Genomic DNA, 26,612 nt, shown 5'->3' on the forward strand with positions numbered 1-26,612 from the left:
AATGTGAAGATAATTCAGTTGTTTATATTTGACGATTTCATTCCTGAAAATCAGGATGTAGTTAGAGAATGTTTTGCTAGAAGTAGACATAGAGGAATAGACAGTTTTTATTTAGCTCACACACATTCAAAAATACCAAAACAATTATAAAGGAATAATCTACACTTTTAAAACATTTTTAGACAGGATGATGAAAATTTAAGTCAGATACATCATGAATTTGTTGGTGGTCATTTAAAATTTAATGTTTTTAAATATAAATGTAGTAAATTTTGAAATTGAGGACCATGACTAGGAAGCCTAAAGAAGGGAAGTACAGGCATAAGATAATAAATTTCTTAATTAATTACTTTAATAAATGTTTGCAAAATATGATTCAGAGGTAGTTTAATAAGCTAGGCAAAATAGGAAGGTAAAGGAGCAATTACAAGAAGCATTTTCAAAAATGGAAGAAACAATGTTCAACAGAGTATGAAAAATATAAAAAAGAAGATCAATCTCTTACTGACAATCGAAGGAATAGGAGATAAAGTGTTGAAAGCTACTGAAGAAAACAGAGGGGTTGAAAAACAGATTGTTCCTTATCAACACAACTATTGTTTTGATCAATTTGACAGCATACCACCAATTAAACAACATGGAAAGTCCACAGTGTGACTATATGCTAAGTGAACAAGGAATACAAGATGTATTGATGAAATATGGAGAGGAGGTTAACGATAGAAAAGCTAAAAGAATAAAGGCAACCAAGAAAGTTATCAGATACAACAACACTATAGCTAATATTACAAAAGAAAATATAGAAAAATTTAGAGAAGAAATTGAGACAAGTAAAGAAGGTGATTGGCGTGAACTCCAGATGCAAATAACTCAAGCAGCAGAGGAAACTTTAGGGATGGCAAAGAATAAAAAGAAGACATGGTGGAATGAGGAGTGTGAAGAAGTACTAATACAAAGTGCTAAAAAATGGAGAAAATGGAGATGTTCGAAAATAGAGGAAGACCTTGAACAATTCAGATAACAAAGAAAAGAAACGTCAAAAATAATCCGGAAAATCAAAAGAAACTTTGAAAATTCTCAGCGTATTGAAAAAGAAGAAAACTTCACCAAAAATTATACTAGAAATTTTAATCAAGCTTTTAAACACATACTTAAAGGATATCAGGCACCAAGTATTTGTTTCAAACATGAAAAATGGCAAAATGGGATTAAATAACAAAGAAAATTGTGAAATTTTAGTAAATTCTTTTGAAAAGCTGTAAAACTGGCCAGTTCCAACAGATAAATTAGAATTCCAGTCACACCTCTAAATCTAGAGGAAAATTTCCCACCAACAGAGTTAGAAATTTATGAAGCCATCAAAACAGTCAAAAACAATAAAGCCGTTGGTGAAGACTTCATTACAGCAGAACTATAGAAGTGGCCAGATCCAAAAATCACAGAGGATCTACAGCTCATTTTTGAGAACATTTGGAAAACTGAAAAGATTCCAGTTGAATGGAAAACAGCATTAATCCAACTGCTACATAAAAAGGGAGACAAGCAAAATGTCAATAATTAGAGGAGTGTCACTTCTGCCAGTGGCATACAGAATATTATCAAACATTCTCCTGAACAGAGTGGTGGATACTGTAGACAAACAACTGGGAGAATATCAGGGTGGTTTTCGAAAGGAAAGATCCAGTGCAGAACAAATTTTTAACTTAAAGTCAATAATTCGCCATATGATGTTAACCAGCAAACCAATAATACTATCATTTATTGATTTCAAGAAAGCATTTGATTGCGTAGACAGAGAAACAATAGACAAGGTCATTAGAGAATTTGGTGTGAAATCAAAATTAGCTATTATAATTTGTGAAACACTTACAGGTACAATATGTAAATTCAAATTTATGGGAGAAGTATCTCAGCCATTTTAAATAAAAACTGGTTTTAGACAAGGTGACGGTTTATTACCTTTACTGTTTAAGTGTGTTCTAGAAAAAATTGTAAGGTTCTGGAATTCAGAGCTAAAAAATCACAAAATTGATCCAATAACTCTGGGAAGCAAAACAAATGGAATTAAGGTAAGCTCTTGGCTTTTGTGGATGATTTTGCAATACTTTCAGAAAACCTGACAGAAGCAGTTATTCATATAAACCTTCTGAAAAAAACAGCAAACAGAACTGTTCTAAAAATTTCAGCTGAAAAAACAAAATTCATGACAAATATAAAAAATGCATCAAAATTCATAGAAACAGAAATAGGTAAAATAGAGGAAGTAAGTAAATTTAAATATCTTGGAGAAACTATACAACAGAATGGACTAGAAAAATCTGCAACAGATATAAGAATTAACAAAATGGAAAGAGCATATGGCTTGACCAAAAATATTTACAACAATAAACATATATCTAAAAACAAAACTAAAACACTTCACCACAGTGGTACAACCAGAATGTTTATATGGATCTGAATGCCTAACGATGAACTATAAGAGCCGGCCACTGTGGCTTAGTGTTTCTAGGTGCTTCAGTCCGAAACCGCACTGCTGCTACAGTCGCAGGTTCACATCCTGCCTCGGGCATGGATGTGTGTGATGTCCTTAGGTTAGTTAGATTTAAGTAGTTCTAAGTCTAGAGGACTGATGACCTCAGATGTTAAGTCCCATAGTGCTAGGAGCCATTTTTTTAACTATAAGATGGACAAACTAGAGGTACTGGAAAGAAGGATTACTAAAAAAATAATGGGTGCAATAAAAACTGCAAATGGTTGGAAAATAATAAGTAAAGAGGAGATCTACAAAAATATAGAGAAAACATCTGAAGTAATGGCTAAATAAAGATTAACCTTTTTTGGACACCTCTACCAAATGGATGGAAATAGACTATCAAAACAAATAAACCTATATTTCGGGAAGGAGTCAATAATAGCATGGTTTACAGAAGTAAGGAAAGATGTAGAAAGAAACAACATCAAAGAATCAGAAATAGCAGAAAGAAATCATTTACTTTTGAAAATACGAAACGTGGCGGGCTTTCAAAGCAGACAAAATAAAAAATTGGGAACAACATGGACACGAGAAAGGAAGAGACTTCATGGGGTGAAAATGAGGGAATACTGGAAAAATAGGAAACAACAACAAAGGAAGAGGAACTGAAGTTGTTAACATGATAAATTAACAGTTGGTGATAGGCTATATATATGTTGTGGTCTTCAGTCCTAAGACTGGTTTGATGCAGCTCTCCATGCTACTCTATCCTGCGCAAGCTTCTTCATCTCCCAGTACCTACTGCAACCTACACCCTTCTGAATCTGTTTAGTGTATTCATGTCTTGGTCTCCCTCTATGATTTTTACCCTCCACACTGCCCTCCAATACTAAATTGGCGATCCCTTGATGCTTCAGAATATGCCCCACCAGCAGATCCCTTCTCCTAGTCAAGTTGTGCCACAAACTCCTCTTCTCCCCAATTCTATTCAATACCTCCTCATTAGTTATGTGATCTACCCATCTAATCTTCAGCATTCTTCTGTAGCACCACATTTCGAAAGCTACTATTCTCCTCTTGTGTAAACTATTTATCGTCCACGTTTCACTTCTTATATATGCATACAGATATACAAAGAAAGGAGGATAGAAATCAACCCATGCACCTAGAGAGACAAGAGCAGGGGAGCTGGGGTAATATTATAAAACAGAGAGAAGCCAAATTGGATTTAATTGTGATAACCATTTGAGAAAAGTCAGGGTAGCAAATACTCATATGAGTTACAGAGTAGTGGGACTTGATCAGTATGTATAGACATACTATCTACAAAGAGTTGGTTAATACAGGTAGACACAGCATCTACTATGAGTTGAACAATTTGTGTAGGCGTAGTATTTGCTTATATGATAGAAGTGAGCAGTGGAAGGGGACTCTAGAGTATTAGATGGAGTATTAGAATGTGAAGATGAGGTGTAAAATAGATGTCAGCGTTACCAGAAAACATTTAATTATAGTGTACATAAAGATGAACCATGATGCCTACCCAGGAAGGATAAAGGGGGTGCGCCCAGCATTTATTGAATATAAAACGCAGATAGGCAGACCTAAGAAAGGCTGACCTATACTGCGGAGACAAAGGCACCAAGAAGGGGATTGACCTGTATCATAGGAGAATAGGAATTAAGAGGGGTGTGCCTACTGAAACGGAAGGAGGGAATGCACTCATAGGGTCAACCCATATGTGAGGTATAGGTACTGTTTCTAGAGGGGAAAAGGACAGTATCATAACAGAAGTCACACGATTTATAGGACTTAGTCTGGTAAGTTTTAATTTTATGCATCACCAGCCTTATTACATTTTATGTCTACAGATGCCCACAAAAAAGGAACACTTTTATTTTACCAAGAGTTCCTCCAAACTACAGTAAGTAATGAATAAGTACATACTTAGGAAAGGTAGTAACGGAAAGTAGGAACAAGCAGTAGATTACTCGTGGGTGAAGTACACCTGGAATTTATGATTGGAAAAAGAGTAGAAAACAGAAAAAGTTGGCCCTCTTGATTTTTAGATGTTGAAATAGCTAACTCCAACATGGATTGAAAGGTTCACGTTTTGTAATTGTAGTAAAATGGAAAAAAGGAATGACCAGGCAATAAGAACAAGAGTATTTACAATTATTAATAGAAAAAGATGTATTGTTGAGAAATGAAGTGTTATCCTATGTGATATTAATGTACTGGTGATTACGTATAAAATATCACGTGTTCGAGCTGAAGGGTGGGATATTTAGTGCTTTGAGAATTTCCGCGTAAATTTGAGAACCACTTGTCCTTATACCATCTCGAACACACAATATTTTAAATATAAGTGGGAGTGTGGAACCGTATCTACTTCGCTACCTGTTTCTGTGTGCAGGTTGGAAGTTTGTTATGAGAAGACTGTAAGAGTGGCGGTCCACTGACGACGACAAGTCTTTACCGCTAGTAACCTACTTATGTCTTAGCCCTGTACGAGGCAAGATGTATGTGATGTCCATAAATCATTTGATTGTTAGATCAATGTTATTATAAATACGTTTAACAGAGTCTAATGTTTGATGACTAAGTTGACTTGCAGAAGTTGTTGTCTGTGAAAGTTGAAAATATATTATTATTGAACTGAAAGTATTCATCGAGTACCCAATTATTTCAAGAATAGAGAAAGAGTCTAATTAATTCCAATAACCAGTGAAAATCTTCGGAGAAGAAGCTCTTGGGAGATCAACGTAGCTGAATACCCAGAGAAGAGGATCGGCTAGTCACATCACGTAAATCATCTGGTGAGAGTGAGGCGTGAAATGTGAATGCAATCCAGTTTTGCACTGTTTCTCGTGTCGTCAAAACGTTAGAACACCTGTGAACTGTATCATTTGACAAACGAATCTTGCTTATTTTCACAGCTGCTTCATTTCCTAGCATCGTCATCACCATTTCTTTGCAAGCAGGCAGAAGAAAGTGACTCACCTATAATATGAACTTTTATACTCTGTGCTAATAGTTCAGAAACTTGGTAGGAAGCGACAGAGCGTTATCAGTAACAGACATTATACTTTTAAAAGCTATTGCTGTCCTTATTTTCTGTTCAGACAATCTCTCAAAATACCTTACAGGATTATCTTGCAAATATGAATGTGTTGTTTTAAAATGTTTGCTTGGTTTATTAGGAAGCAGAGATTCATTTGCCATTTTATACACACACACTAAGAGTAGTGGGATAATCTTCACTTCCAGTCAAAGTGAAACTATAGCTTAAGTATCTACCATTGTACTTACGAGTAAGCCGCTGTTTTGCCTTTTTTAATTGCACTTAGCTATTGTTCACTTCCAGAATCGGATTCTTCGATGACATGCGTGTTTTTCAGAAATCTGTCTGTTTTATTCACTTCTAGCACTTTGAAAATTAGCAGTACGTTGTACACAAAGCACGAGCCCCACGTACGCTATCAACACCTCACCGACATATCACCTGAAAGCTCTGGGATAACATCAAGTGCACAACAATGGAAACGTGTTTTCTTTCTGGGTCTGTATTCTTATTCCTCCATGGGTTAACAGTGCTGCCAACAATAATTTTCAACTTCCATTAACCTTGCTTCTGTCATGAACAGCTGAATCACTAAACTGCAGTGGAAATGACACTCGGCTTCATGAACAATGACAGTCCATGTTCACATGTGCTACTCATCTGTAGCAAACAAAATGAAATGAAATTTTTTTAGTCACGGACAGCTCAAGCGAATGTTGTGTATAATTTTTTGATACACTGTCACAGTACCTAAATTGGTCATAATGGGCAATAATAATAATAATAATAATATGCAATTCACTTCCTACGTGTTATTGCAGCACTATTCGGAGTAAGGTGGAATAGATTCGCAATCACTGGGAACGACATGAAACCTTCAGATTCTATGGACAAGTTGTGATCACGTGTACAGTGGACAAGGCTTAATTTCAGCATGGCTACCATCCATAGGCAAATCAACTGCAAAACAAAAGCACAACATGATCAGATAATATCCGTTAAGAGTTTCCGTCGGAAAAATCTGTCAGTCATCAAATGTGTTTTCACCATTTTCTCCTAATTCTGAACGTATAGATCTGACCAGAAATCCATTAATTCTTGACAACACTGTGGATTAACTCCACGATTATTTACAAACTTTAAGAGCAATACAAGTGTCGCACTGTTTGGTTATGGAAAGAAGGCACAGAACGAGGTGTGCAAAAATAATTTGCACGGCGCCTACAGTGCTAGTCATCCACGGATACTTGTGCGACTGGTACTGACCATGTATGTTACTATTATTTGCACTCCAATTCTGATGGTGTAATCAGATTTTCAATATCTTTATTAGTTTAAAGTTTAGTATCTGACTAAATTATACAAGTAACACCCAGCAACGAATTTCCAAAATGTAACCGGTTCATCTAACGTGTCTTTAGAAAGCTATTAGTGTAAACCTAAATTGGTATAAATTACAGGCGTGTAACTTGAATAGTACATGAGTTGTTGGAGGTCAAAGTGGCCGATTATTATCGATCGCGTCAGGCCATAAGCACTCCACAGTTACACGAAACAACGGTATCCAGTGGAACTGTAGCCACCTGTCTGAATTACGACGTCTCTTAGGTTTTCAGGGTGTATACGCAGACAAGGAAAAAAATCCCGGATTTCCCGATTAAAAATACACTTTCTCCCTGGTGAAAAAAAACACTTTTTCCATGTTAAGTGACAGTATATTTTCCCTTCTCAATCCTTTGAACGGTTATGGTTTTTACACACGGACGTAGAATTTCCCGGCACTTTAGAAAATGAAACTCAGGGAAAAAGGCACGTTTTGGAAATATCTTCTATGTGTAGCAACATGTGTTTTCGTATTATGAAAGTATACATTGAAATTCCACGAAACACCGCATGTTACTTTCCGAATCATTGAAATCGAGATTGCGATGAGCTTTTGTACGCCAGTCATAGCTCATGTTACGTGATCTTGCCAGCCGATGACAGCGGATGTTCAGAGCATAGGACACATGATGTAGTCAGCCAACAGCAACATCACTGTTAAGTAGTATGAACACACACAAACAGGGAAAGTCAACAGTTTAAGTTAATATACATAGTGTAGCTACAAGAAAAGAAAAGCTCTCACATTTAATATTGGTCTCTAAGGTTAATAAGCTGCAAGAGAAGCTAAGCTTTTGCACATAATGTTGATATTTTTTGCCCGTGTTACACTTTAAGATGTATCACACAAATGTGCCAGTAAAATTTTTAATAATGACATAAATGTCTGATCTTCAGGGTTCGAAATTCTTCTAAATGGATTATCAAAAATTTTATTTTTAAACGACAGTCAAACACTCTGTGATTTAATAAATTCATGGTACATTCTCGCACATAGTACAACTTACCTTAAAGGATATTTTCTTTGAAAGTAACGCTTTTCAAACCACCATTCGCAATATTTTCCCGCGACCTGTTAGAAATGGCAGCAGTTGCCAGAGAGCGCATGTAACATGCGACACTGCGCATGTGCAGCTATCATGACGTAGAAAGCCCATTTTTAAGTACGTGCGTGTAAAACATTGAAAGATCATACATTATGTCATAAAAGAAACAAGACATCAGAGGATACTCCAAGAACATCGGAATTTCTTGAACCATACTAAAATGTGCACATTTAATGTGCATACTTAAAGTGCACATTCGTATGTCCAGATTCCCAATGAAGTAGACCTCGACCTTATATTAAACATTTCAGTGTGGTTTTCGAGATGTTCATTTTCTTGGAGCACCAGTACTGTATTATATCATGTTTGGCTCTTTATTATGGCATAATGCCATACGTGCTAGACTATGAAAACGTGCGCTTGAAATGCAGCGAACAGTTGAAACTAGTCGGTACTGTTGAATTAAACATTTTGTTTCAAATACAGTGACTGCCTCTGCGGAAAAGGTTAATAAAAGTCAAATTTCTTATTACTTCCTTGTTCCGCAAGGCGATTAATGCTTGGCTGTCAGAAAGGTGGAAATAAAATAAAATCTGAAACTGACATATTTTAGCCTTCCGTAATTATGTGAATGTATTTTAATTCACTTGATAGCTCCCGGCGGCCACAGATATCCGTTTTGTTTTCATTTGACACGAGAGTAAACTAAGGGGAATCAGCAAAACCACTAAATGTAAACACGGGTCACTTGAAGACTACCCACTATAACTCAGACTGCTCTGCACATCAGCCCCGGATCTACGATATTTGCGAACCGGGTCAGCACTAAAAAATATATAATTTTCAAAAAATATGTTCATCTTGTAGCGCACATATTTCTGAAAAGTCTGAAATAAAGTGCAGTGCCACGCCTCTTCATTAAGCATTCTTCTACAGCAGGTCACTGTCTTTCGCTCTGTGGAATTGAAACGTGTATATTTTGTAATGGATGCCATCATATTATATGCAGGACAGTGGAAATTGAAATGTTCTGTGGTGCCTCTCCTGCTACCAGTCGACCGGTTTGACAGCCTGCCCCTCTTCTCTCTCGTAGTAATTTTTTTTTCCTCTCTAATCTTGCTACAGCATTACATGGCGTGCTTTTCTTTCTGCGAAATCCCCCTGCGGGTCCGGGGTAAGAATAGGCCCGAGGTATTCCTGCCTGTCGTAAGAGGCGACTAAAAGGAGTTTCAACCGTTTCGGCATTCCATGTGATGGTCCCCCTTGGGGTTTGATCTCCTTTTTTCAAAATTCTACAGAAGTACGAGCCTTTTGGGGAAGGACGCCTTACGTGGTGTATCACTGGTCCTCAGTGCACTAAGACCTTGGCACTCAGCATTGTAACGGCGTTGTAACCACACCCACTATTCCTCCAATTGGGCCTAAACGCCTGATGGGTTGCACACGTTCCGCCCATAGTGCGTCCCCATCTGCACCTACGATCATGATGGACTTTCCATGGCACCCGAAATCCAGCACGGTAGCCAGCCCGTTGTGGTGGGGTCGTCATGTACCCTCTAGGTTGTAGCCCCCTGACAACACAGGGATCGTACTGCCGATACCTGAGCTGCACCCTCCCCACATTGGCCAAGGAGTAGATGCCCGTCTCCTTGGGGCATCAGGACTCCCGGCAACGGTCATCCTGCCAGGTGGCCCTTGCTGAGTCTGGGTGGCACCCGTGGGGAGAGCCTCTGGTCGGAGTGGGTGGTATCGGGGCGGACGTTTCGCAGATGAAACGTCAACATGTATCAGGTCGCTCTGCGGCCGAGTCTTTTAAAAAGAAAGGTACTGTCTCTGGTTCTGGTTCTCCTGCCCTTTCCCCCTTGGCCACTCCCTGGGAGGAAGGACAGGCCTGCCGGCTTGGGGCGAAGTACTTCCCCCGCTGTTTAGTCTGTTCTCGGACAGTTGGGGGGACGTTCACCACCTCCAAGCCCATGTTCTTTGTCCAGCACATCGAGGACATCTTCGTGGAAATCGAGGCTCTCAGTAAAATGCGTTCGGGGTCCGTTCTTATAAAGACCGCCTCCGCCACAGTCGGCGGCGCTCCAGGCGTGTAACCAACTAGGGGACATCCCAGTGTCCATTGTCCCGCATCTGGCACTGAATAGAATGCAGGGGGTTATTTTTCATCGGGACCTCCTGCTGCAATCTGATGAGGAGCTCAGGGCCAACCTGGAGCACCGAGGCATGCATTTCGTCCGGCGAGTTCAGCGCGGCCCCAAAGACCGTCGCATTGACACCGGAGCCTTTATCCTCGCCTTCGAGGGGGACATTCTCCCGGAGAAGGTAAAGGTGATGTGCTACCGGTGCGACATGCGACCTTATGTCCCGCCTCCTATGCGCTGCTTTCGGTGTTTGCGCTTTGGGCACATGTCGTCACGGTGTGAGGCTGAGCCCCTTTGTGGCGATTGTGGACGTCCTCTTCGTGAGGAACATACATGCACCCCACCACCTCGGTGCGTCAATTGTCCTGGCATCCACTCGCCTAGATCTTTAGACTGCCCCGCGTATCAGAAGGAGAAGAAGATCCAAGAATTAAAAACTTTGGATCGTCTCTCTTATTCTGAGGCTAGGAAGAAGTATGAGCGCCTCCATCCTGTGACGTTGACAACTTCATTTGCCTCAGTCGTGCCCACTCCTTCCACAGTATCCTCACCCCTATCCTGCCCCCCCTCCACCACCTCACCCCATCCGGGGTCTATGCCTCCGCCTCCCAAATCCCTCACTTCCAAATCCTCCTCCCTCACGGCCCCTGCCACTTCTGCCCCAGGGGCCACCCTTCCTCCTCCTCCTCCCCCTCTGCCGCCTGAGAAGCGATCCTCTTCTCAGGCGTCCATCGGGGGAACGTTCCGGACCCTGGCTTCCGAGGTCCGGCATTCCAAAACGGACCCCGTGCATGAGGACCTTCTTCGGGTCCAGCCCACCATCCCCGTGCCTCATCAGACTTCCAAGAAGGCGTCCAAGAAGAAATCTTTATCCCCCTCTCCACCCCGGCGCGTTTCGTCTGAAGCTCCATCCGCGAGTCGCTGCTCCCGGCCGTCCTCATTTTCGCCGGGACGCTCTGCTGCCAGGCGCTCAGCTGGCCTCTCGTCGGTGAATGATGCTGCCTCTCCTACGCAACCCGGGAAAGCGGCCGCAGCTGGCAACGACTCGATGGAACAGGATCCGCCTCCCGCCGGTTGTAGCGTTGTTCCCTCGAAACCTGGCCCTCTGCGGCCGTCGAGGTGACCAGCTCTTCACCCGTTTCGTTCCCCCCTTTTTTCTGACTAGCGATGGCTTTGTTACATTGGAACATCAGAGGTATTCGATCTAATCGGGAGGAATTACAACTGCTCCTCCGCCTGCGCTGTCCGCTCGTCCTTGGTCTCCAGGAAACCAAGTTGCGCCCAACTGACCGTATTGCTTTTACCCACTATACCTCGGAGCGGTCTGACCTCACCCCTGCGGACGGTATTCCAGCTCATGGTCGGGTCATGTTGCTCGTTCGGGACGATGTCTATTACCATCCCATCCCATTGACCACCCCACTCCAAGCAATAGCTGTCGGTATTACTCTTTCTGCCTTTACTTTTTCTGTTTGTACTGTCTACACTCCATCGTCATCCGCAGTTAGTCGGGCTGACATGATGCACCTGATTGTTCAGCTTCCTCCGCCGTTTTTATTGTTTGGCGACTTCAATGCCCATCATCCCCTTTGGGGCTCTCCTGCATCCTGTCAGAGAGGCTCCCTCTTGGCAGATGTCTTCAACCATCTCAATCTTTTCTGCTTCAATACTGGCGCCCCGACTTTCCTCTCGGACTCCACTCATACCTACTCCCACTTGGACCTCTCGATCTGTTCTACCACTCTTGCCCGTCGGTTCGAGTGGTATGTCCTTTCTGACACCTATTCGAGCGACCACTTCCCCCGTGTCGTTCGTCTCCTACACCACACCCCATCCCCACGTCCTTTGAGCTGGAACATACCGAAAGCTGACTGGGGACTTTACTCCTCTCTGGCGATCTTTCCGGACCACGATTTTCTATGTTGTGACAGTCAGGTCGAATACCTCACGGCTGCTATCATCAATGCTGCCGAACGTTCCATTCCTTGTACTACCTCTTCTTCACGTCACGTTTCCGTCCCCTGGTGGAATGAGGCTTGTAGAGATGCTATCCATGCTCGACGACGTGCTTTACGCACCTTTCGCCGCCATCCTACGTTGGCGAATTGTATTGGATACAAACGACTCTGAGCGGAATTCTGTAGAGTCATCAAAGACAGCAAAAAAGCTTGTTGGGCCTCTTTCACCAGCTCCTTTAACAGTTTTACTCCCTCTTCTGTCGTCTGGGGTGGCCTGCGCCGGCTGTCGGGCATTAAGGCCCACTCCTCGGTACCTGGCCTGACTTCAGGTAATGAGGTCCTTGTTGATCCTGTGGATGTCTCCAACACCTTCAGCCACTTTTTCGCGGAGGTTTCAAGCTTCACCCATTACCACCCTGCCTTCCTTCCCAGGAAAGAGGCAGAAGAGGCTTGGCGACCTTCCTTCCACTCGCTGAATCTGGAACATTATAATGCCCCCTTTACTGTGCGGGAACTCGAACGTGCACTTGCACTGTCCCGGTCCTCTGCTCCGGGGCCAGATGCCATTCACGTTCAGATGCTGGCACACCTTTCTCCGGCAGGCAAAAGCTTCCTTCTTCGTACCTACAATCGCGTCTGGACCGAAGGTCAAGTCCCCATGCGTTGGCGTGACGCCGTTGTTGTTCCTATACCCAAACCCGGGAAGGATAGACACCTTCCTTCTAGTTACCGCCCCATTTCTCTTACAAGCTGTGTCTGTAAGGTGATGGAGCGCATGGTTAACACTTGGTTAGTTTGGATTCTTGAATCTCGACGGCTACTTACCAATGTTCAATGTGGCTTTCATCGCCACCGCTCCGCTGTTGACCACCTTGTGACCTTGTCGACATTCATCATGAACAACTTTTTGCGAAAGTGCCAAACGGTAGCCGTGTTCTTCGATTTGGAGAAGGCTTATGATACCTGTTGGAGAGGAGGTATCCTCCGCACTATGCACAGGTGGGGTCTACGCGGTCGCCTGCCCCTTTTTATTGATTCCTTTTTAACAGATCGAAAGTTTAGGGTATGTGTGGGTTCCGTATTGTCCAACGTCTTCCTCCAGGAGAATGGAGTGCCTCAGGGCTCCGTCTTGAGCGTAGCCCTTTTTGCCATCGCGACCAATCCTATTATGGATTGCATTCCACCTAATGTCTCAGACTCTCTTTTTGTCGATGACTTCGCGATCTACTGCAGTGCCCAGAGAACATGCCTCCTGGAGCGCTGCCTTCAGCGTTGTCTAGACAGCCTATACTCATGGAGTGTGGCAAATGGCTTCCGGTTCTCTGAAGAGAAGACGGTTTGCATCAACTTTTGGCGATATAAATCGTTCCTTCCGCCATCCTTACATCTCGGTCCCGTTGTTCTCCCATTCGTGGAAACAACTAAGTTTCTAGGGCTCACACTGGACAGGAAACTTTGTTGGTCTCTGCACGTCTCTTATTTGGCTGCCCGTTGTGCACGTTCCCTTAATGTCCTCAGAGTTCTTAGTGGTTCATCTTTGGGAGCGGATCGCACTGTCCTGCTTCGCTTGTATCGGTCCATAGTCCGATCGAAGCTGGATTATGGGATCCTCGTCTATTCGTCTGCTCGGCCATCCCTCTTACGCCGTCTCAACTCCATCAACCATAGAGGGTTACATCTTGCGACACTAGTCCCGTCGAGAGTCTTTATGCTGAAGCTGCCGAATTACCATTGACCTACCGGCACGTCGTACTGCTTTGTTGGTATTCCTGGCGGCTGTTGTCAATGCCTGACCACCCCTCTTATCAGTCCTTCTTCGCCGATTCTCTCGACCGTCAGTATGGGTTGTATGTGTCTGCCCTGCTGCCCCCTGGAGTCCGCTTTCGTCGCCTGCTTCGACAATTGGATTTTGCCCTCCCTATCACCTTCAGAGAGGGTGAGAGCCCGACTCCACCTTGGCTCCAGGCTCCGGTTCATATTTATCTTGACCTCAGCTCGCTCCCGAAGGAGGGTACTCCGGCTGCAGTGTATTGCTCACGATTTGTCGAACTTCGTGCGCGACTTGCCAGTCACACCTTTATTTACACTGATGGCTCCAAAACTGATGATGGTGTTGGCTGTGCCTTTGTCGTCGGGGCCGTCACCTTTAAATACCGGCTCCTCGACCAATGTTCCGGCTTTACGGCCGAGCTTTTTGCTCTCCATCAGGCCGTTCAGTATGCCCACTGCCACCGCCATTCATCATATGTACTCTGCTCTGATTCACTCAGTGCTCTTCAGAGCCTTGGAGCTCCATATCCGGTCCATCCCTTGGTGCAACGGATCCAGCAGTCCCTCCATTCTTTTGCTGATGGTGGCTTTCCTGTCATCTTTCTGTGGGTTCCCGGCCATGTAGGAGTGTTTGGGAATGAGGCTGCTGATGCTGCAGCCAAGGCTGCAGTCCTCCTGCCTCGGCCAGCCTCCCATTGTGTCCCGTCATCTGATGTTAGTGGGGTTGTTTGTAAGAGGCTTGTGTCATTGTGGTGGGATGCTTGGTCCTCACTTCAAGGAAACAAGCTCCGGGCAGTAAAACCGTTCCCAACTGCTTGGACAACCTCCTCCCGACCATCTCAGCGAGAAGAGGTCCTTCTGACCAGGATGCGGATTGGGCATTGCCAGTTTAGCCACTGCTACCTGCTCTCCGGTGACCCAGCCCCGCAGTGCCCTTGTGGTCATGTATTAACAGTGCGCCATGTTTTATTGTCGTGTCCCCGTTTTAGTCAATCTCGTGTTGTCCTGTCTCTGCCATCTACTTTACAGGATATTTTAGCTGATGACGCTCGAGCAGCTGCTAGTGTTCTTCATTTTATTACTTTGACTGGCTTATCCAAAGACATCTAACTCTTTCACTTATTTTATCTGCATCTTTGTAAGAACTTTCTGGTGTGCCCCCCCCCCCCCCCCTTGTGTTTTACTAGTTTCTATGTGCTCTAACAATTGTGACTGGGCGCTAATGACCTCAGTAGTTGAGCGCCCTTAAACCCAAAAAAAAAACTTTCTGCGAAAGGCTCTATTACCTCATCAAAGTTCGTCAAACGTTTTGCTACATGAAAAATTGAAATGTCGTTATCTAATACTGAAAAAGCTGTTAACACAAATAATACCAAAGACTGGTGTGGTTTCTCGATCTGATTACGTCTATTTTGTCACTGTGTGCTAGATAAAACAAAATAGGCCTTTCTAATATTGCAGCAATTTTGTAACACACACCAAGTAAACGAGACTGTTTTGGCACAAATGGCCATTTTTATAACACGACAGAATATAATTCACGAAGTACCAATATCAAATGCCTATTAGGCCTACTACAAGCAAAAAGCTTTATGTTAGGAAATAGTTTCACATTTCATTCATACGAACCAGTTTCTCTCAAGCACGAGATCGAAAAGTAATATTACGAAATTTTTATACAAATTTGGAATCGTCTTATTCTTCCATAATTTGTGTGATGTCCCCGTTTCTTCTCCTTCCTCGTTCTAACAAACAATCTGGTCATCACCAATTCTGTAGCTATTCCTGCCATTGTCAAAATTTGTTCGCCGATAAACTTCACTAACCCTGCCAGAATTACAGGTTTAGTTAGCCCGCGCTTATTTTCCGGTTTGGCGCTATTACGTGTTCGTACAACATGTTTTCCGTGTTACTTCCGGAATAGAACTTATGCGGCTGCTAGCCGGGGACTGCAAAACTGGTCCTTACTAGTGTAGTTTTCTGTCAAAATTTCATTTTCTTGGATACACCGAGAAGATAATCCGTAATAGTTCTCACCTGTTATTCCCGTCAGTCGTTTATTTACATTTTGGTAGCCTGAATCTATGGATTTCGCTAGTAATTATAACAACGCTGATCATTCGCAAACCCAGTCAACCACATAACCAGACAGCGATTGGCATTCATCCGTTCGGCTTTACTCCGCTCAGCTCGTATAGACCCGTTCCCTTTTGTCTGTGGAAAGTTTATTTCTGGATGTGACGAGGATTATCCTGCCAGAGGCATCACATACACTATGCACGCATTCAAAAATCAACTTATGATTGATTCAGAAATCAACTTAAAATGTGTTCAAAAATGTTCAAAAACCAACAGGGAATCGTTTCAAAATCATATGAATAAGCGATAGACAAATGTGCGCTCGATGCTAGGCGTTTTGTGTAACAAGTTTTTTTTTTTTTCCTCGAGAATATGAATTTGGCACCCCCTTTTCCCGGTAGCATCTAGCTGCTTGCACAACCAACAGCCACATTCCTTTAGCGAGAAGCGGGAGAATCTACTATTCAAACACGGCTCAACTGCGCATGAGCGTGAAGCCGCTCGTAACTGTTAAATCGAATCTAAATTAAACAGTTGTGACTTCACACTCATCGTAGGCAATTTGTTGTTATGAAGCATTGCATGGTCTTCCTAAAGTCTTTGACACATTTTGCTGTTGGCAGATTTTGCATGAGCACTGTGTGTCGTTATTGTAAATAACGCATTTCCTTTGCAATTTAAAATATTTTCGTTTTGTTCTCTCGTTTATGTTTTACTGTTGAAGTATTATTCTGCAGTAGCGGGATACAGTAATATCCTTTGTCAGAGTATCGGTTCTTACCAGTCAAAATTACAAAAAATGTAACTGAAAAGTAAAACAATGAAAAATTCCCGGAATTCTAAAAAACTCCCGGGTTTTTCCCGGTTTTCTTCCGGATGAAAAAATTCCTGGGTTTTTCCCAGATCTCTCGGTTGTTCCGGGTCTTAAACACATTCTTTTTCCACTGCTTTTTGCATTGCCCTCCAGAAAACGTGGTTCCTAGCAATGCGGACCCTACCCTCCATGGCTGTCAAGGCTATTTTAAGAATAAATAAAAAATGTAAATGTCGTGTGACTGTCCCATCGGGTAGACCATTTGCCGGGTTTAAATCTTTCGATCTAATGCCACTTCTGCGACTCGCGTGTCGATGGGGATGAAATGGTGATGATTAGGACAACACAACACCCAGTCCCTGAGCAGAGAAAATCTCCGACCCAGCTGGGAATATAACCCGGGCCCCCAGGATTGACATTCTGTCACGCTGACCACTCAGCTACCGGGGGCGGACATTTTAAGGATAGTGATGACTATGAGTGTTGGGCGGTGTTTGTACATATGTTCTGGACCCTGTCTGCATCAAACAAGTGCCACTCAATAGTACTTTGGAGGCTGTGTCTATCTGACTGAGGACATCCCTAGAATTTACTGTCTGTAACGTGCATCTTGCTCCCAACAGTTAATTGTCCAAGAGTGTGTTGCCTGTACTTTTTTCTCACCTGCCCTCCACCCTTTCTAATTGTGGGTGACTGCAATGCCCACAGCACTGTGTGGTATGGGATTATGACTGCTGGCTGTAGTAAAGCTGTCAAACACTTGCTCGCAGAACTTAGTATTTGACTTCCAGTTGTTTTGACTCTTCCTCAGCATCACTCTCCCGGCTGTTGACGCAGATGGGCTCTCAACAGAGACGACTGGGATGCCTTCACCTGTGCTGTTGCCCTTAGCACCCTGTCACATGAAGATATTGATGTGGCCATCCAGAGCACAATTTCATCCATTCTTTCTGTGGCTGACGTAGTAATCCTATATTCCTCAGGATCTCACCTTCAGAAGAGATTAGTTTGGTGGACCCCCTAAATCTCTCTGGCTCCCAGAGTTCGCAGTGGGCCCTCCAGTGCCATATGCACGTCATGCCGGTAAATGACGCTGTGTCCGGGGACTGCCTCCTCATAAAACAACAGAAACAAGAATGCTGAGAACAGTATGTTGCTACTGTTGCTACCTTTGGACGACGTACCCTCCCTTCACAGGTTTGCGTGAGGATTCCATGTCTCTGTGGACACCAGTCCCCCACAGGTGTACTTTGTATCTCTCTGAATGGTTCTGTCTACACTGACCCAGATGCTGTCACCAAACATTTTGCTTTGCATTAGGCTAGAGCCTCTATGACTGAGGATTATCAGCGGGAGAGTGAATTCACTTACCTTTCACTGTATGTCAGCTGGAGCCTGTAATGCTCCATTCAGTGAGTGAGAATTCCTCAGTACTCTAGCCCTTTGCTGTGACATGGCTCCAGGGCCAGACCATATCCACAACCAAATGTTGAAACAGTTATTGTTGGATTGCTAACATCACATCCTTGCTTTTTCAACTGTATCTGGAGTGAGGGTGAGTTCCCATCTCAGTGGCAAGAAAGTGTGTCATGGTGGCACTGAAACCAGGTAAACCACCCCTCTCTTGAGATAGACTGCTATCAACCACTTAGTCTCACTAATTTTCTCTTCAAGTTGTTCAAATGTATTGTAAGCAACAGGCTGTGTTGGTACCTTGAGCCTCAGGATCTTTTGGCTCTGCCCCATCTGCTATCCACTCAGATTTGCCTGCCATCAACACCGCATCACTGTCTTCTTCAACATGAAAAAGGCTTATGACACCACGTGGCATCACCACATCCTTTTTGGCCTTTATGAGTGGGGTCTCTGGGGCCCACTCCCAATTTTTGTCTAGAACTGTGTGACCCACCATACTTACTGGGTTCAAGGTGGTACTTACAGTAACACCCCCCCCAGCCCTCCCATCTACAAAAGAATGGGTTTCCACAGCAGTCAGTACTGCTTTTGCCCCTTTTTCTAGTGTCTGTTAATGTTATAACTGCAGCTGTGTGGTCTACAGTGTCACCCTTCCTGATAATTTGTGCATTTACTGTTGGTCCTCAACTGTGGGTGTTGCCGAGCGCCGACTGGGGTGCTATATGAATGGCACAGTCCATGCCCTGACCCATGGCTTCCGGTTATCAGCTGCCAATACATGCCTCATGCCTTCCTATTGCCGTCTTACTGTTCATACACAACTAGACCACTATCTCGATGACCAGCTGTGAACGTAATGAAGTCTTATCGCTATGGACCAGATTAATACATAAATACATATTTTTGTTTTAAGTAGTTTTCATTTTTATTGTAGTTTCCTACATAAATCATGGCATTTGGAGTCTGAAAATTTAACTTTCATTTTCCATATTACAGAGTTTAGTCCATATTTTTATATCAGAATTGCATAAATCCATATTTTCAATGCTACATTATACAGAACTGATCTTATAAAAGTGTAACAGCATTAAAAAATTCATCAAATGACACTTAAAGCATGATTAAAATTACAAGCTTTTGTGAAAGCACATTTATAAACATACTGTTATGAAATGTGGTACTAGTTTGTAGTAATGATCATGATATTAAATTAAGGCAGCTAAAATGCACTTTTTTCGATGGCAAAGGTCGTTGGTACCCTCCACGTCCATGAAATCTACCTGTCGAAACTAGGGTGCAAGGGCTAACTAAGAAGTTTATAGATGGTACCTTATATGCCATGCCATCTTCATCATAGATATGTTACATGATTTCCATTCCTCCACATTTTCTATTTTGTCACTCAGTTGTCTTTTGCATGGAACACAAAACAATTACACCTTACAGTTAAGTGGGTGATTTTATGCTAGCGATGTGAACAAGAAGGCTTCAGCATTTATAAGCGAGTGTTCCATTCAACACACAATGTCTGACACGCACCTCCACAAATAGTACATTAGCCATATGTATAACTTCATGTCCGTGTCATTCACTGTTGTTAATGATGAGGTTCGCTGCTATGTGTCATTGTGTGTTTTACACACCTGTGGTCTTGCAAGTGTGTTATTTACGCATCTACATTCTTTCAAATATAAAAGTTGCATATATCAGTCTGTGTGCATGTGTGTTATATATATATAATGCCGAAAGATAAGTAACTGTTGTGTTTCAAATTGCAAAAAATATATTGAAGCTTTCCCAAACCAGTCTTCAAGTACAGATTGTGAAGTACTGTTTTGTAATGCTTGTGAACAATCCGTGTTGACTGAGGAACAATTTCTAATATCACAGCACATGTCTATCACAAAACATTAGGTACAAATTACAAGGAAGAATAAATTCAAACAACATTTTTTTCTGATTAACAGCCAGTGGCTCCCAAAGTTCTACCTTCTCGAAAGATGTGTATTATGCCATGATTTGTGCCGATATACCTTTATGGAAATTAAATAACCCAGTGGTTGAAAGCTTCCTAGAGAAGTATTCAGGCAAACGCATTCCTGATGAATCTACGCTTAGAAAAAACTGTCGGCAGCATTTACAAGGACTGTTTGGAGTTGATTCAAGACATAATTCAGGGTGGTCTTATAAGGGTCGCATTAGACGAGACTATGGACACCTAAGGGCAGTACATTGGCAATGTAGTAATTGGACGACTATTTTAAGATAAATCGGGCAAATTCTTTCGGTTGGCATGTGAAGAGCTTCCTAATTGTAACCTCCAAACATTAACAAAGCTCTTCAATTATGCTATTAAAGTGCGCGTCATATATCTTGGCGGCCGAGTTTAGGTTCGTTCTGCGCATCTGACGTCACAAAACACAGTCAGCCAATGAACAGAGAACGACGTTGCCAGACCTCGACAGCAGTGCAGAGCACGGACGAGTGTGTTCAGTTTTAGAAACGTTCAGTCATAAATAAAGTTATTGAACAAAAGCAATGTCTTGATAGCAGACTTTCTTTTACAGAAAGTTTGGAAAAAGCATTCTTTATACCAATTGCTTCATATTCTATTAATTAATTAAACCAAACAAGCAATAAGACTCCTAATTCAGGCGATAGCAAGGAAAGATGTTTGTTTCAATCTCACGAACTGCTTTTTCGCAATAAAGAACAGCGGTAATTATTTCCTATTGTACTTCTACGAAGCGTGAGTAATTCATAGTCATACCAACAGTGTTTATAAGTAGTTGCGTGACGTGTTAGAGTCCTTATAGAGTTACATTTGTTTCAGAGTTGCGGTAGCGGAACGGTTAAGGTGTTGGGCTGCCAAGTGAATGGTTATGAGTTCAAACCTTGAGCGGTGCTTAATATTTTCTTTATTTAAAAACAATATTGGAGTGCCTTACTTCACGAATTTTATTCCTTTGAATGAAATTTCTAGTGCTTTGCCTCTTCATTAACTTTTTCGCTGCTGCAGACACGTGCTCCCCGCATTCCGCGCTGTGCGCGATTTTGTCATCACTGCACTTCTCGCCTGTGCAGACACATGGTGTTCCCACTCCTTTGACACACTTATCATTCGATTTCACAAAAACTATTTGGCCAAAAAATTTGATTTTTACACGTCTTCTTGCCTGATACCTTCCCCCCATAAATGACTTAATTTTGTTTTGATGTGCAGCATTAAATGTAGTAAACCATTGCACGAAATTTTGAAGAGTTTGCAGAGGTAAAAGTCCATAGCGTATACTTTCCGTATGGTCGATTTTTAGTTGCCACAATGTTGAGAATGAAATGTGGACAAGATACCTAAATTTCATATAATATTTACTGTATAACAATATCTCATTTAATTTAAGAACCACATAGGTGTCGTATGTAATATTGAGAAATATTCCATCTTTCACGACTGTAATAAAAGTTTTATATACACACGGCGCGTTTGGCTTTATTTTAAAGCACTTCCATCGGTGAAAGGTATGGCACATACATAATGGTATTCATGTTCTATTTCTTGTTTTTGTTTCACAGTCGCAGTTTTACCAATGGTATTGAAATATATCCCTCTTCTGCAACTGTAATAAGCGACTTATTTAGACCAGACGCGTTTCTCTCTTTTGAAGCATCATAAGAGGACTGTATTTTGTGTCCTCCATTGCCAAGTAACCTTTCGTAGTTTTGTGCTGCGGTAGCACAATATTCAACGTTTGTGTTGGCTCATCAGTGTTTTAGCAAATAAATGCTGTTTGTGTGTGCCACACACAAAATTCTATTTGACATAGCTGTGAGCACTGCACTGACAGACGGTATATTCAAGTCCTAATGTTTTTGTAAGTCCACAGTTTTGTTTAATGTATTTTGTCTACTTCCTTTTGATTGATTGAAGTGCTTTAAAATAAAGCCAAACGTGCCCAGTGTAAGTAAAACTTTTGTTACAGTCGCGAAAGGTGGAATATTTCTCAATATTACATACGACACTTATGTGGTACTTAAATTAAATGAAATATATAGGTATCTTGTCCACATTTCACTCTCAACATTGTGGCAACTAAAATCGACCATACGGAAAGTATACTCTATGGACTTTTACCTCTGCAAACTCTTCGAAATTTCGTGCAAAGGTTTACTATATTTAATGCTGCATAATAACTGCGTTGAACATCGAAACAAAATTAAGTCATTTATGGGGGGAAGGTATCAGTCAAGAAGATAGGTAAAAATCTAATTTTTGAGCCAAATAGTTTTTGTGGAATCGAATGATAAAGAGTGCCAAAGCAGTCGGAACACAATGTGTCTGCACAGGCGAGCAGTGCAGTGACAAAATCGCCCACAGCGCGGAATGCAGGGAGCACGTCTTTGTAGCAGCGAAAGGGTTAATGCGGCCGTGGTGGCTTTACTTCATGAACTGCGCGCTCCCCCCTACACGTAAGCTTGCGAACTATGCTATACTATGGCGCTGCTCCTATTGGCGCGTGCGTCGTGTGCAACTGGCAACGCAGCAATCTCCAGCGTCTGGGCGGGCATGCGCGAGCCGCCAAGATAAAAGAATTGAACTATAGTATTTTATGGCCTAATGGCATAAAACACGACTAAGTTCTCTTGTATGTTACCAATGCTGCTCCTTATATGGTTAAAGCTGCAGATGTCCTGAATGTGTTATATCCTAAAATGATCTGTGTAGCCTGCTTGGTACACAAAATAAATAAATTAGCTGACTGCATAAAGTTAAATTACAAAAAATGTTGATAGTCATCAGATGTAAAAAAAATGTTCTTGAAAGCTCCCAGTAGGATCTCAAAATTTAAAGAGATATATCCCAATATTATGTGCCACCAGAGCCAGTACTGACATGTTGGCGTACATGGCTAGAAACAGTTGAATACTACATTGAGCATTTCAATGACATTAAAACAATTATTTTTCAGTTTCAAGATGAGTCTGCTTGTATTTTGAATGTAAAAGAACTTTCTGAAAATGAAACTCTACAGAGTGATTTTGTGTACATGGAAAGCAATTATTGTTTTTTGTTGTCAGATTAAGACACTGGAAAACCCTTCAGAATCTTTGAAAGGCAGTGTAAAGATTATTGAAGGCATAAATATGAAAATTAGTGAAGCAGATGGACCTGTTGCTGAGTTATTAAAGCAAAATTTGGGCTATGTACTTGAGAAAAACAGAGCTTTTAATCTGCCCACAAAAATTAACATTGCACTGTGTGGAAGAATAGATGACCAACTTGATGTCCCATACTCACTTCCAGAATTGTGCAAATTTAAATTTGCTCCAGTCACATCCTGTGACATTTAAAGATATTTCAGTCAGTACAAAGTACTGTATCATTCAAACAGAAATAGTATTAATTTTGAAAATCAAAAAAAATGTGATTATATATTGTAATAATACAAATAATGTCAGTGAACTGTTTGTTTTTTGTATAATAGTGTTGTTTATTTGAAAATAGTACTTTTTTGTCTGTCTATTTTTCCATATTTTATATTTCTGAGTCATATTATATGTACATATTGTGTCATTTTTAATTCATATTTATCTGAACCCTAGTTATCATCTGAATCGTAGAGGGAGACCAAGAGCTGAATACATTAAGCAGATTCAGAAGGATGTAGGTTGCAGTAGGTACTGGGAGATGAAGAAGCTTGCACAGGATAGAGTAGCATGGAGAGCTGCATCAAACCAGTCTCAGGACTGAAGACCACAACAACAACAACTAGTTATCATCGTTTGGGACTGGTCTTCAATGTCTTGTAGATGTGACTTCCTCATCTTTGCCAACATAAGCAAAAACGTTTTTCACCCCTGAATACTGTTCAATGTGTCAGTAACACCAGCTGGAGCACAGACTGCTCTACATTTTTACGATCCTACAAACCACTGATCCCGTCCCATCTTGTCTATGGGAATGTGGCATATGGCTCCGCATCGCCTTCAGCCCTGTGGATGCTGGATTCTATATATGGTTGTGGGATATAATTTTCAGCAGGTGCCTTTTGGACTAGACCTGTGAACAGCCTACTTTGGTCCCTTCCAAACAGATCAGATGCCAAAAACTCCTGCTCAACTATGGAATACGTGTTTTCTGTTCGTGTGAGCATCCAAACTGTCATGGCCTTTTTCCTTGTAGAGAGATCCACCTCCCGCAACCGAGGCCCAGGACTGGAATTGAAATTGCAGTTCACATACAGGATTTCCGCTCTGAACTCCTACTTCCACCATTGTTGCCTCTTGTTAGCAAGCAACTGCTCCTGCCTTCCTTGGATCTGTCTCTACCTCTCCTTGTGGCCAAAAGACCCTGTAGATCCCATGGTTTTTTACTGCCTGTTCCTGGCCGTTCTTGATGCATTTCAGAGTTCAGAATGGTACTCAAATGGAACTGTGCAGGGTTTTACCTTGGGAAAGATATGTTCTATATTTTTAAACAGTGTTGTTCAGTATTTTTTTATTTTATTTACTTATTTTTATATTTTCAGGCCTGATATAAAAATTTTCTGTTTTGTCAGTTGCCTCTATCCTGTGCTCCTCTTAATGTCTTGTTGTTTTATGCCCATAACTGCTTTGGATATGATACAGGATAGGCTTATACCAGAATGATACGAAATATATTACCACTTTAAAACTGTGTGCCAAATCAAGACTCAGTGGTTTTTCCTTGCCTTTTTTGTGGGCTAGTGCTATTCTTGACCCACCTATCCAAGCACAACAGAGGAACCATTTTCACAGATTTGGAATTGTGAAGGCAATGAATCATAACTACAGTAGATAGCTCAGTTAGTAAGAGCACTATCTGTGAAATGCCTGTTAGGTTAAAACTGTTGGCTGGAACAAAATTTTATCAGTCATACTCATTCCAGTACAGAGTGAAAGATCAGTTCTGTGGTATGAAATGTACAGGTACCAGATAATTTTTTTGAGTCCTGAACCTACTGCCTAAATACTGCTGAGGTTTGATTTTTTGCCATAAACCGTAGGCATGTGATATCATAGTTGGAGGCTTACTTGTGTACAGTGTTGTTTAATCACTCCTTGTTTTTGAAGTCCAGATTGTAGCAAACCCATACATTAGCTGCGTGGAAATTCAGAAAAACCTGGATACTACAGTCAGTAGTACACTTGCCTGTGAAAGGCAAAGGTTCTGGTTCAAGTTCCAGTCTGGCACACACTTTTAACCTGCCCAGAAGTTTCAAATTAGTGCACATTCTGCAGCAGAGTGAAAATTTTTCTAGATCCATCTTAATTTCCCGTCCTTTTTCCCCCCAGTATCTGGTTACAATTTGTGTTTTGTATATTGTCTTCCACAAGAAAAATAATGGCATCACTTTCATGTTTTGTCGCACATGACTTTATAACTTTTTGATTAATATTGATTAATATGTTTGTGATATAGGAATGTGGCAAAAAAAGCAGCAGTAGTGGGGGACTGTATCATCACATGAAATCTCATCTACCACCAGCTTATGAATGTGCAGAATGTAGTAGAAAATTTGATAGGAAAAAGACACTTGAATCACATTGGCACAGAATACATGGTGACAGTACCCAAAATCAAAAAGAAGTTCATGTGAGACCTAAATCGCCTAAGTGCAATTCCGGTACTCATCAGGTACTTTTGAAGTAAGTACCATTGTGGAAATTGTGTTCAGTAAGAAGTGTTATAAATTTATATTTACTTCATACTTTTTAATGTTTTTATTTTACCTAACTTTTTGGTATGCATCTGGCACAGATGCTGATGGGGTCTCTTTAGATTTGTAGGATGTACACACTGTTGAAGGGGTTTTATTAGGTCCTAAGCTATTTTTCAATGTCTGTTTATCCAACAACAATGTCTGTACCTTACTGTTTATTGTATATTCTGTTTGATTATGTCCTGTCATGAATGTGCTACACAGTGTATGTTTAGGAAGAACGATAAATACATAACTCTTTCCGAAAAAGGTTGTGGTGCTGTATGTAGTAGTCCTGTTCGAGGTGGAAATTGTCCATGAAAAATAAGGAACAGAGAAGAATTAAATTAGATATTAAAATAATGGATAGTAAATAAGAATGATGTGAGTTTCTGAATGCAGTTGTGTTAATACAGTCGAAATATGTTATGTCTTTGGAACCAAGACTACTCCGAATGCAAGATGACCTTCCATTGTTATCAAGGGATTACAAAAGAATGGATATAAGTATACCACATTTATTTTGGAAACTTCCAAATGGTTTCCTTACTCCGTTTCACCGTCATTGTCACGGTTACTGTGCACCATTTCCCACAGTAGATTGCCTTCATTCTCTTATCATGCATTTGTTACATGGCACTTCTTAAAGCTGTTCACAGTTCAAGCACCGTTTAAGCATATCCAGCCAGTCTGGATCCATTCTGTAATCACAGATAGTGGAGATTTCATCAACTTCCTGACAGG

The 26,612-nt window shown here is 41.6% G+C and overlaps 1 protein-coding gene across 3 annotated transcripts in view; it reads left to right on the forward strand.

Moving 5' to 3' along the window:
* Positions 1–26,612, forward strand: part of LOC124776963 (zinc finger protein 775-like) — a 112,125-nt gene that overhangs the window by 60,767 nt on the left and 24,746 nt on the right. For all 3 annotated transcript variants that reach the window (XM_047252200.1, XM_047252201.1, XM_047252202.1), the window contains exon 4: positions 25,589–25,815. In XM_047252200.1, the coding sequence (XP_047108156.1) occupies positions 25,589–25,815 (227 nt within the window). The remainder of the gene's footprint in view (positions 1–25,588; positions 25,816–26,612) is intronic.

The sequence above is a fragment of the Schistocerca piceifrons genome, chromosome 2 (assembly GCF_021461385.2).
Source record: "Schistocerca piceifrons isolate TAMUIC-IGC-003096 chromosome 2, iqSchPice1.1, whole genome shotgun sequence".
Classification (NCBI taxonomy): Eukaryota; Metazoa; Arthropoda; class Insecta; order Orthoptera; family Acrididae; genus Schistocerca; species Schistocerca piceifrons.